The sequence below is a fragment of the Dendrobates tinctorius genome, unplaced genomic scaffold (genome assembly GCF_039654945.1).
Source record: "Dendrobates tinctorius isolate UK_male_01 unplaced genomic scaffold, ASM3965494v1 ptg000250l, whole genome shotgun sequence".
Taxonomy (NCBI): Eukaryota; Metazoa; Chordata; class Amphibia; order Anura; family Dendrobatidae; genus Dendrobates; species Dendrobates tinctorius.
In genome coordinates, this window is record NW_027361917.1 from 24,225,259 (window position 1) to 24,238,274 (window position 13,016).

Genomic DNA, 13,016 nt, shown 5'->3' on the forward strand with positions numbered 1-13,016 from the left:
AGGACGCAAGGGGTGCCCCCCCCCCCTCTCTATGTAAAAAAGAAAAAAAAAAGCAGCAAAGCGCCTGGCAGAGGCAATATGGCCGGGAAAGGAAAGATGCACTCTCTCCTCTACACTGCATGCATCTCCTGTAAGGCTGCGTTTCCGCGTGCGCAGAGCAACAAATTGTGCGAGGCCTGCGATTCCGAATGTGCCCAGGAGCCCCTCCCCCCCCCCCCCCCCCCCCCCCCGGCAGGGAACAAAATCCTCGGGAATGGGCCCTATCATTATCCCAATCTATGGCATCGCTTACAAGGGCGATTGAGTCTCTTCGCGCCCCGAAAGGAGGCAAGGATAGTGCCTCGCTTATTTGGGAGGGGTCCTCCACCTCACAAGAGCCTTCGGCCTGCAGGGGCCCCTCTCATTCCAGGCAGATGCGAAGGAAGCGGACCCACACGAGGTCTCCCGGTCTATCCGGTCCTTCAGAATCTGGCAGTCCAGCATCTCGCTCTCCCTCACCAATGGTCGGGAGTAGGCAGAGTTCGGATGGTGACTCAGATGGGCCACTGGACCTTGATACCCCAGGGAGTCGTGAGACAGTGGACTGCCTCATTGCAGCTGTCAATCAGACCCTGGGGGTAGAAGATGAGGTCACTTTGGCTTCGAGCCATAAAGTATCCTTTAAACGGGCCAGGCGACCCCACAGAGTGTTTGGTACTCACCCGGAATTTGAGGATATAGTGCAGCGGCACAGAGAACGCCCAGATAGGCGTTTTTCGGGACAGAAGACCATAGAGACAAGATATCCATTTGCCCCGGAACTCCGTAAAGGATGGTCGGAATCACCAGTGGTGGATTCGCCAGTGTCACGCCTGGCCTCGAATTCTCTGTTGTCGGTACCGAGTGGCTCATCCATTAAGGACCCCACTGATAGCCTGGCTCGATCAGTTTTTGAGGCATCAGGGTCAGCGCTTGCTCCCTCGTTTGCGGCAATGTGGGTAGCCAAGGCCATGTTGTCATGGTCAGAATCATTGAATAGGGCCTTGCAGGATAGAGACCTGCCTGTGGAGGTGTCAGAGGTCGCAAGTCAGATTGCGATGGCTGGAGACTACTTGATCAATGCTTCCTTAGATGCGGCCAATTGTGTGGCATCTGCAGCCGCTAACGTGGTAGCCATTAGGAGAGCCCTTTGGTTAAGAACTTGGCGAGCTGATTCTGTCTCCAAGAAGTCTTTGACTTCCTTGCCCTATCAGGGAGGCCGCCTGTTCGGGGAGAAGTTGGATCAGCTCATCTCTGACGCGACAGGGGGAAAAAGCAGCTTCCTCCCGCAGCAAAAAGTTAAGCAGCCTTTTTGCCAGGTCCTGGCACGGTTTCGGGCCTTACGCAATACCGGGTAGACGACGGCCACCAGTTGGGCCGGCCCAAATCGCTCCAACCAGGATAGGGAGCAACAGGTCTCATATAGACCCAATCCATTGGGGAGGATGCGCGCGCGCCAGCCCAGGTCGAGAGGAACCAGGCCGCAGAAGTCCTCAGCCAAATGACTCGCAGCACGTTGTAGGCGATATCAGCAGGGTAGGCGGCCGCCTGCTTTTCTTTCGCCATGTCTGGGTCGACGTAGCACACGAAACATGGCTGGCGGAACTGGTGTCTTCGGGGTATAAGATGGCGTTTATCAGGTACCCCCCAAGATGGTTTTTTCTGTCCCGACTTCCCAGGGTGGAGTCCCAGGCGAAGGCGTTGCTGGGGGCCATCGATTCACTCCAGTACAACGGGGTCATAGTTCCCGTAACAGAGCACGAGAGAGCTCAGGGTTTTTATTCCAATCTGTTCGCAGTCCCCAAAAAGGACGGGACGGTCAGGTCTGTTTTGGACCTTCTGAAGCTCCTGAACAAATTAATCAGGGTCGAACACTTCAGGATGGAATCTCTCCGTTCAGTTATTTCGGCCATGGTGCAGGGAGAGTACTTAGCCTCTGTCGACATCCAGGACGCCTACCTGCACGTCCCCATTTTTCCACCGCATCAAAGGTTTCTTCGATTCGTCATCAATGGCCGTCACTTCCAGTTTGCAGCGCTGCCCTTTGGGCTAGCCACCGCCCCCAGAGTCTTCACGAAGGTAATGGCAGTCGTGATGGCCTTCTTACACTCTCGGGGCATAGTCGTCTTGCCCTACTTAGACGACCTCTTGGTGAAGGGCCCCTCATTTCGGGCATGCCAGGAGATTGTCGACATTACGCTGGATGCGCTCTACCGCTTAGGGTGGTTGGTCAACAGGAAAACGTAATCCCTTGTGCCAGCCCAGAGGATCTCCTTTCTAGGAATGATCTTCGATACCTCCCGAGGGTCGGTGATTCTCCCGCAAGACAAAGCCCTAACGCTCCAGAAGCTCCGGCAGCCTGTCCCTCATACCATTCGTTTTGGAATGAGGATACTGGGGAAGATGGTGGCAGCAATGGAAGCAATTCCGTTTGCCCAGTTTCATCTTCGCCCACTACAGCACGCCCTCTTGGCAGCTTGGGACAGGAACCCGTTTTCGCTCGATCAGCAGTGCCGGCTGTCACGTCAAGTCAGGCAGTCACTGGAGTGGTGGACGATTAGATCCTCTCTTCTTCAAGGGAAACCTTTTCCCCCAGTGCACTGGCTAGTGGTCCCGACCGATGCCAGCCTTCGGGGCTGGGGATCAGTTTTTCACCATCACACGGCTCAGGGCCAATGGTCCCAACAGGAGGTACGCCTCCCGATCAACCTGTTGGAAATACGAGCGGTCCAGCGGGCGCTGCAGCATTTTCAGCACCACCTAGCAGGACGGCCCATTCGGATTCAGTCAGACAACGCCACGGCGGTGGCTTCTGTAAATCATCAAGGGGGCACGCGCAGCAGGTCAACCATGCGCGAGATAGGATTCATCCTGCAGTGGGCCGAGAAGAACCAGTCGGTATTGTTGGCAGTCCACATCCCAGGAGTAGAAATTGGGCAGCAGACTTCCTCAGCCGGCAGGAGGTCGTGGCTGGGGAATGGGCCCTGCACCCCGAGGTCTTCCAGCAGATTTGCAAACGATGGGGAAGTCCGGACGTGGATCTGATGGCGTCCAGAATGAATGCCAAGGTACCCGTGTACATCGCTCGGTCACGGGACCCGCGAGCGTTCGAGGTGGATGCGTTGGTTCTAACATGGAACCAGTTTCGCCTTCCATACTTGTTTCCCCCATTGCCATTACTTCCGAGGGTCATCAGGAAGATCAAAACAGAAGGGGTTCCAGCGATTCTGCTAGCAACAGACTGGCCCCGGCGGGCGTGGTACGCAGGTCTGGTGCAGCTGCTCACCGACATCCCATGGCGTCTGCCAGAGCGTCCAGATTTACTGTCCCAGGGCCCGATCTTCCACCCGAACTCAGGGGCCCTGTGTTTGACGGCATGGCCATTGAATCTTGGATTCTCACCCAGGCTGGGTTCGAGTGTGGAGTGGTCGCTACAATGGTTAGCGCCAGGAAGTCTACCTCGGCAAGAATCTACCATCACACCTGGAAAATTTTCTTCGCTTGGTGCCGAGAGCGGGGGTTTTCGCTCCTAACATTCTCTATTCCCAACATCTTGGCCTTTCTCAAATGAGGCCTAGACGCAGGACTGGCCCCGAGCTCCCTCAGGAGACAGATTTCGGCGTTGTCCGTTCTTTTCCAGCGGAAGATTGCTACTAATATGCAGGTGAAGACTTTCATCCAGGGAGTCTCTCATTTAGTACCTCCCTATAAGGTGCCAGTGGACACCTGGGACCTTAACCTGGTCCTGAGGGTCCTGCAAGAAGCTCCTTTTGAGCCACTACAGGATATATCTGTATCATTCCTCTCTTGGAAGGTGGTGTTTTTGGTGGCCATTACCTCCGTGAGGCGAGTGTCGGAGTTGGCGGCTCTGTCCTGCCGAGCACCTTTTCTCGCTTTCCACAAGAATAAGGTGGTGCTTAGACCGGCTCCCCCCTTTCTTCTGAAGGTGGTGTCCTCTTTCCACATCAATGAGGATGTTGTCTTGCCCTCGTTCTGTCCGGCACGGTGCATCGCGTGGAGAAAGCTCTTCACACCTTAGACCTGGTGAGAGCACTCAAGAGGTACGTGTCGCGGACGGCACCTTTTCGCCAGACGGATACGCTGTTCGTGCTCCCTGAGGGGCGCAGGAGGGGACTCGTGGCCTCAAAAGCGACCATAGCCAGATGGATCCATTTAACTATTCAGGAGGCCTATCGCATCAGAGGTGCGCCAGTTCCATCAGGGATCAAAGCGCACTCTACTCGGGCAATGGGCGCCTCTTGGGCGCTTCGGCACCAGGCTTCGGCGGAACAGGTATGCAAGGCAGAGACCTGGTCCAGCCTGCACACGTTTACTAAACATTATAGTATCCATACTCAGGCTTCGGCGGATGCGAGCCTGGGTAGAAGGATTCTCCATGCAGCGGTGGCGCACCTTTAAACAGGAGGTGCATGTAGCTTGGATCGGTGAGTCAATCTCCCACCCAAGGACTGCTTTGGAACGTCCCACAGTACCTGTGTCCCCCAATGAGGCAAAGGAGAAACATGGATTTTTGTGAGTACTCACCGTAAAATCCTTTTCTCCGAGACACTCATTGGGGGACACAGCACCCACCCTGTTAGCCAAGTTGGCTCTCGTTTATTTAATGTATGTTCTTTTGTAATGTCAGGGTGGTCCTTTGCCAGACATATTGTTTTTCTGCATTAAGGCTGATTGTTATTGTTCTCCTACTGCTTTTGCACTAAACTGGTTTCCGCCCGCATTCAGGGCGAGGGTGTATACGGCGGGGGAGGAGCTAACCTTGTGTTGTTTGCCTAGTGTCAGCCTCCAGATGGCGGTAGCATACACCCATAGTACCTGTGTCCCCCAATGAGCGTCTCGGAGAAAAGGATTTTACGGTGAGTACTCACAAAAATCTGTGTTTTTCTCTTTTTCTTCACCAAATTTGGGTGTGTGTCTTATAATCAGGTACGTCTTATAAAGCGAAAAATACGGTACATACACACCCACATTGAGCTATATATATATATATATATATATATATATATATACACACACACACACAGTGCAGACCAAAAGTTTGGACACACCTTCTCATTCAAAGAGTTTTCTTTATTTTCGTGACTATGAAAATCGTAGATTCACTCTGAAGGCATCAAAACTATGAATTAACACATGTGGAATTATATAATTAACAAAAAAGTGTGAAACAACTGGAAATATGTCTTATATTCTAGGTTCTTCAAAGTAGCCACCTTTTGCTTTGATTACTGCTTTGCACACTCTTGCCATTCTCTTGATGAGCTTCAAGAGGTAGTCACCGGAAATGGTCTTCCAACAGTCTTGAAGGAGTTCCCAGAGATGCTTAGCACTTGTTGGCCCTTTTGCTTTCACTCTGCAGTCCGGCCACCCCAAACCATCTCTATTGGGTTCAGGTCTAGTGACTGTAGAGTCCAGGTCATCTGGCGTAGCACCCCATCATTCTCCTTCTTGGTCAAATAGCCCTTACACAGCCTGGAGGTGTGTTTGGGGTCATTGTCCTGTTGAAAAATAAATGATGGTCCAACTAAATCCAAACCGGATGGAATAGCATGCCGCTGCAAGATGTTATGGTAGCCATGCTGGTTCAGTATGCCTTCAATTCTGAATAAATCCCCAACAGTGTCACCAGCAAAGCACCATCACACCTCCTCCTCCATGCTTCATGGTGGGAACCAGGCATGTAGAGTCCATCCGTTCACCTTTTCTGCATCGCACAAAGGCACGGTGGTTGGAACCAAAGATCTCAAATTTGGACTCATCAGACCAAAGCACAGATTTCCACTGGTCTAATGTCCATTCCTTGTGTTCTTTAGCCCAAACAAGTCTCTTCTGCTTGTTGCCTGTCCTTAGCAGTGATTTCCTAGCAGCTATTTTACCATGAAGGCCTGCTGCACAAAGTCTCCTCTTAACAGTTGTTGTAGAGATGTGTCTGCTGCTAGAACTCTCTGTGGCATTGACCTGGTCTGTAATCTGAGCTGCCTTAACCTGCGATTTCTGAGGCTGGTGACTCGGATGAACTTATCCTCCGCAGCAGAGGTGACTCTTGGTCTTCCTTTCCTGGGGCGGTCTTCATGTGAGTTTCTTTGTAGTGCTTGATGGCTTTTACTACTGCACTTGGGGACACTTTCAAAGTTTTCCTAATTTTTCGGACTGACTGACCTTCATTTCTTAAAGTAATGATGGCCACTCATTTTTCTTTACTTAGCTGCTTTTTTCTTGCCATAATACAAATTCTAACAGTTGATAGTCCTACTGAATAGACTGTGTATCCATCAGACTTCTGCACAACGCAACTGATGGTCTCAACTCCATTTATAAGGCAAGAAATCCCACTTCTTAAACCTGACAGGGCACACCTGTGAAGTGAAAGCCATTTCCGGTGACTACCTCTTGAAGCTCTTCAAGAGAATGCCAAGAGTGTGCAAAGCAGCAATCAAAGCAAAAGGTGGCTACTTTGAAGAATCTAGAATATAAGACATATTTTCAGTTGTTTCAAACCTATTTGTTAATTATATAATTCCACATGTGTTATTTCATAGTTTTGATGTCTTCAGAGTGAATCTACAATTTTCATAGTCATGAAAATAAAGAAAACTCTTTGAATGAGGTGTGTCCAAACTTTTGGTCTGCACTGTGTGTGTGTGTGTGTGTGTGTGTGTGTGTGTATGTATATGTATGTATATATATATATACAGTATATATATCTACACACACACACACACATAGTGGAAGCAGGCAGATGCACGTACAGTGAAGAATAGGTTCTAATAGAATAGATGGACAAGATATATATACATAGTATAAGTGTGTGTGTGTGTATGTGTGTATATGTGTGTATGTATATATATATATATATATAGTCACTCACACACATACAGTGCTGTGCAAATTAATTGGGACAGAGCATTTTTTAAAGTAAAATCATACCAGTTACCAGTCAGTGATTTAAACCAGTTTTAACTGCTTTGAACAGGTGTGAGTGCACAACCTTGAGTAACAAAATGTTGTTTGAATCACTGACTAGTAACCAACTTACGATTTTACTTTAAAAAATGCTTTGTCCCAGTTAATTTGCACTTTGTATATAGTATATGTATATATACATACTGTGTGTGTGTGTATATATATATATATATATATATATATATATATTTGAGAGAGAGACAGATGGCAGAATAGCCATTAATTCATTTGTCAGCTTTTGTAAAATAATTGCAGAAGCCGGCAGGATAGGAGCCATGGTTTACATATATAGTAGTAAACCATTGCATTTCATGGAGATTTATATGTCAGTGACTACTAGTTTTATTAGTTTGTTTGTGTAAAATTTTGGATCTGTAGGTGTTAATGAAAGAATATAATCACAGAAAAAAAACTGCGTGGGCTCCTGCGCAATTATCTCCGCCACAGAAAGCCAGTGACTAAAAGCAGATTTTAATAGCCTAGAGAGGGAGCATTGTTTTTGCTCCTTTTCCCCCCCGGCTAAAAACATCTGCCCCCAGCCACCCCAGAAAAGGCGCCAATTCTGGCACTTAGCCTCTCTCTTTCCATTGCCCTGTAGAGGGCGGCATATGGGGTAATAAGGGGTTAATGTCACCTTGCTATTCTTGCTATTGTAAGGTGACATTAAGCCCGGCTAATAATGGAGAAGTGTCAATAACACACCTATCCATTATTAATCCAATAGTATAAAAGTGTTAAAGCACACACACATTAAGAATGAAGTCTTTTAATGAAATAATTAAACACATACGTTTCCCATCATTATTAAACTCCCCATCCAAGCAAAGCCATCATAAATAAATAGAAAAACAAACTATCCCATACCTGTCTGCCGTACAGTTAAGTCCCACGCTGCAATCCATCTCAATGGGTTAAATAGTTTACAACTGGGAGCGGTGCTAATGCTACCGGCCCGGCTGTAAACCACTGTGGAATGAATGACTGTGCAGCCTACCCGCCTGACCGGATATGAACTCAGTAGCGTGGGAAAGTTTCTGAGCATTTTCCCACGCTGCCGAGTTCATCTGAGGTCAGGCGGGGCCTCTGGGCAGCCCCAGTGACGTCAGCTACGGACATCGGTGCGAGTGCTGTCCGATATTTTTTTCTCTCTCACCCATTGACTTGTATTGGCCAGTCTCGTCCAAGATGCACTGCAATATGCAGCATGCTGCAATTTTTTTTCAGTCCGATTTCAGCTGAGAAAAAAATCGCAAATGAGATGTCACCTATTGAATAACATTGGTCCGAGTGTAATCCGATTTTTTTTATCTGATTGCACTTGTCCGTATTTCTCGCAAGTGAATACGAGCCCTAATAAACCGTCTCTGCCTTCTTTGTTTGGTGTTGGGCTGTGTCTGACTGCCGGCTCCATACTTCCACAGCTGCATGAGTTGATGCAGCTGCTATATTATTTAGTCACTTTTTAGTCAGTTGCTGCGGAGTATGATATAGTCTATGGGTGGTCTGGAAGCAGTGACTTTTTTCAGAAATGATGGTTTAAAATATAGTGTTCTCCCATGCTACATGTGCTTCCCCTGACAAGTCCGAGGGCTGTCTGACTACATAAGTCCATGACTGGTTTGCAAATATAAGTAAATTAAAATGAGTGATCCACTTTCACTCTGATAAGCATTATGATTTCAGATCCTGCCGCAATGTTTTGAGAATGTATTGTCGTCTCATGACTTTTATTTCTGCTCACTGTCATGATGAAAGGGGCTGGATGGCAGGAGCAATCTATTAGTTAAGCCGGGCAGTGTTTCTCAACTCCTGGCCTCAAGACCCACCAATAGGTCAAGTTTTCAGGATTTCCTTAGCATTGCACAGGTGATAATTTCATCACCTGCTCAAGCATTAACAGCATCACCTGTGCAATACTAAGGAAATCCTGAAAACATGACCTGTTGGTGGGTCTTGAGGACTGGAGTTGAGAAACACTGAGCTAAGGTGATGCCGAAATGGAGAAATTGAGTTTTCTTAACCTATTCTTCATGTTGCTGGCACGGAAAAAGGAGGAGCCCTCTGGCTGCTTTGAAGCATTAGACCAACGCAGTGGGATGAAGCCCCCTGTCATCTCGCAGGGCTGTACACAGCCCATCTGAGGCACTTTTACTTGCTCTATTTTCTGTATATATAGTACACTGTGAAAGAGACTCGCGGCCCTTTCATATATCCAGCTTGGTTTCCCACCGGTTTGGTACAGAAAGACTAATTGGAAACTGATGTTAAAACCGATCCTGTTCAGTTTTGACAACCAATACATCAGTTGTGACTCTTGATGTCATCCAGACTAGTCCTGGTTAAGCACAAGAAAATTGGTGATACGCACAGCTGATATGGTCAACCAGGCGTAGGGCCGAATTCACATGTCTGTGCCTGAAACGGACAGAACAGGGATCCACGCAAATGGAAACATTGTTCTGTTCATGCTAATCACCAATTCAGTCATTGAAGTTTATGTTTGCTTCCTTAAATGCCCCAACCCCCCCCCCCCCCCCCGCTTTTTTTTTCTTTTTTTTTATACAGACCTTTAAGAAATTGGGCTAATTCATTGCCAAGAAATGTAGAAGGTTCAAAGTGATTGAAATTGAGCTGCTGTTAAAGATTGCCTTTGGTATCTGGGAGTCAGACCTGGGCGTAGGCTCGAGACTTGATTTGGGTTCCTGAGTTGATCCCACATTGAAAGTGTAATATTTTTTTCCTTAAACGTTTTTGGTTTCTGGTAGTGATAATATGTAAAGTTACGAATCAGATTTGTGTTTTTTGATGGTCTCCAGAGTCAGATGACGTGTAGGGGGGGTGATTGCAGCAACCTTACTGTCCAGCGAGCGGTGTCTGCGCCAGGCCGCACTGACGACTATGCCGGGCCGCCCTAATGACTGGTAATGCTCTGGTACAGGGACAATCTGTATGACTTCATTTTCTGTTTTTAGTCACTCTTCCAGTAAGCCTGCCATATGTGTAAAAGGTTATTTACCTGCAGATTACTAGTGTCTACATATGTAGACTTGTTTTTAGCTAGGACATGCCGTTACTTTATAATCAGCAGTGGTCCCGGGTCTGGGGCCTCTTGAGTCCTGAGAATAAGGGTGGCTCTTGTTAAACTGTATCTGCCTTAGTGGCGCCCCCTGCAGGTCACTACCCAGTCAGGAAATTAGGTTGGGTTTAGTGATGGGTGAGTAGCATCGTTGCTCGGGTCTCCCAATCATGCTCGGGTGGTCTCCGAGTATTTGGATGTGCTTGGAGATTTAGTTTTCGTCATCTCAGCTGCATGATTTGCGACTTGTAGACAGGCTGAATACATGTAGGAATTCCCTAACAAACAGGCATTCCACACATGTATTCAAGCTGTGTAGCAGTCGCAAATCTTGCAGATGAGACCAGGAAAACTAAATCTCCGAGCACCCCAAACTACTTGCTCATCACTAGTTGAGTTCCCTCTGGTCCAAATATGTGTCAGGTGTTGAAAGAGAAGTAGTTTCCATGCCCTGCTCCTTATCATTAAATTTCATTCTACAAGAAGGAAACACATTTCATTTTTTCATATATCGCAAAAATCTGGATTTTGCGGTCTGTTGCTATATATTGGTTCACAGAAAGAATAAATATCTGTATAATTACGCACAAAAGGTGATTTCATTCTTTGATAAGTTTTGTCTGGAAAGGAAAGTATTCAGAGTAGAGTTGAGCGACTTTGGTCGGATCGGGTTTCGTGAAACCCAACTGAAACAAAATTTGAGTCGGATGAAACTGGTCTGACTAGGGCAAAAAAAAGTCGGAGTTTTGTCCGAAACCGGACCCCAAAGCAAGTCAATGGGGAATAAAAGTCGGCATTGAGTGGATGAATGTCATCCGCTCAATGCCAACTTTTATTCCCCATTGACTTGCATTGGGGTCGGGTTTGGGACGAAACTCCTACTTTTTTTTTGCCCTAGTCAGACCAGTTTCATCCGACTCAAATTTTGTTTCATTCGGGTTTCACGAAACCCGATCCGACCAAAGTCGCTCAACTCTAATTCGGAGTAATTGCGTTTCTGGGTATTAGATACCCTGCATCTTTCCATTTCCGTCCGTCCGACACCGTCTGATGTGGGTGGCGCTTGTGTACAGTGTTCCGGTCTCACGGTACATTACTGAACGAATTGAATGTAAATGTTTTCTTCTCTTCCCCCACAGTTACCGGACCGCTCTCAGAACAGCAGATTGCATATGTTTCCCGGGAAACGCTGCAGGTACCGGCGCTGTCAATGGTGTGATGGGTTGTGTGAGTCACAAGTAACCTTGGAGGTTTTGCTGTCCTAAGAATTCAATCCTGCTTGTACACAGTGTTTAACAGCAATGTTCTGATGGCAAATTGCATCCTGTCATTGTGTGAGGAGGCAGCGTAACCATAGATAACATCCCACCGCTCACCTCTTGTACCCTGCACTTCGTCGATTTAGTTTTATAATGGTTACCAAGGACACACGGTGAAAGCTGCCGGAGGTTTTTCTTGGTCTTAGCAGTTATAATTTGTTTTACAGGCTCTGGCATCATAAGCTTTAAATTGTCACTTCTGCGTCAACAAACTTTGCATAACTCAGTAGTACAGGTGAACATGAGAAACTTCCTAATATATCTTGTTAGAGAAACCTGCTTCTTTCTCCACTTATGAGCCTCTTCTTCTCCTTTCCTTTGCTTCTTTTGCTCATCATTCACTCTAAAATAAACAGCTCAGATTTATCTTGGTCAAAGCAGCACAGCCAGCACAGGGAGTGCTAGGTTATAACTGTGGCCAAAGTTTTGAAACTGACACAAATTTCAGAATTTACAAAGTTTTCTGCTTCGTTGTTTTTAGATCTATTAGTCAGATGTTTCTTTGGTTATTGAAGTTCATGTATTTTATATGTTTTTGAATTTTCATTGATAAATACATAAAATTTATGCAATAACTCGATATTTACTGTGTTGGTCCTTATTTTTCATGACTTCTACAATTTGCCCTGACAGCTGGACACCGGCTTCTTGGCCAAATCCTGACTAATGACAGACAATTCTTGTCTAATCAGTGCTTGGAGTTGATATTTTTGTCCTCCAGCTTTTTGAGGATTGACCACAGGTTCTTATTGGTTTTGAGACTTGTTGAGTTTCCTGTTCATGGGCCCAAAATTTCAATGTTATGTTCATCGAGCCACTTAAGCCAAACCTGGTTAGGTTTTCGTCCTGATGAAGAGGTTGTTTGTAGCCTCGAAACGCGTTGACACTGTAAACATGTGCATTAAACTTTCCCGAGTTGTTATCTGTATCGAATCTTCATCAGCAGAACATTGAATGACACCTCCATCCCATTCCATATTGCTGTTGGCATGGCACAGACCTCATGGTAGCACTCACCTTTTCTTCTCCAGACAATCTTTCTTCCAGGTGTCCACAACAGAATGAAGGGGGCTTCAGGAATAGAAAGTACAGGTATTGGCCTGCAAATGACTGGGGTAAAGTTATTTTCTTTGATGAAGCCTCTTTAGACTTTTTGGGACTCTCTGATGAAGCCTCTTCAGACTTTTTTGGACTCTCTAATGAAGCCTCTTCAGATGACTTTTTGGGACTCTCTGATGAAGCCTCTTCAGACTTTTTGGGACTCTCTGATGAAGCTTCTCCAGACTTTTTGGGACTGTCTGATGAAGCCTCTTCAGACTTTTTGGGACTTTCTGATGAAGCCTCTTCAGAATTTTTGGGACTCTCTGATGAAGACTTTTTGGGACTTCTGGAAGAATGATTGTCCAGAGAAGAGAAAAAAAAGTTCTTCCATGAGTCCTGCGTCATGCTGATATTACAATATCTGAGACCACTCATGTGTGTTGCCTTCCATCCAGAGGAGTGGGCTCATGCACTTTTGCCTAAGAACACTGCCATGAAAAAATAATGAGATCTAATCTTCATCTAACTTCTCCCAGCAGAAAAAATTTGGTGATGACCACTCATTTTTTCAACATGTT

General features: G+C 46.7%; 1 protein-coding gene across 6 annotated transcripts in view; it reads left to right on the forward strand.

Moving 5' to 3' along the window:
* MAP4K3 (mitogen-activated protein kinase kinase kinase kinase 3) overlaps nt 1-13,016 on the forward strand; it is a 399,677-nt gene that overhangs the window by 196,199 nt on the left and 190,462 nt on the right. For all 6 annotated transcript variants that reach the window (XM_073557519.1, XM_073557520.1, XM_073557521.1 and 3 more), the window contains exon 5: nt 11,218-11,273. In XM_073557519.1, the coding sequence (XP_073413620.1) occupies nt 11,218-11,273 (56 nt within the window). The remainder of the gene's footprint in view (nt 1-11,217; nt 11,274-13,016) is intronic.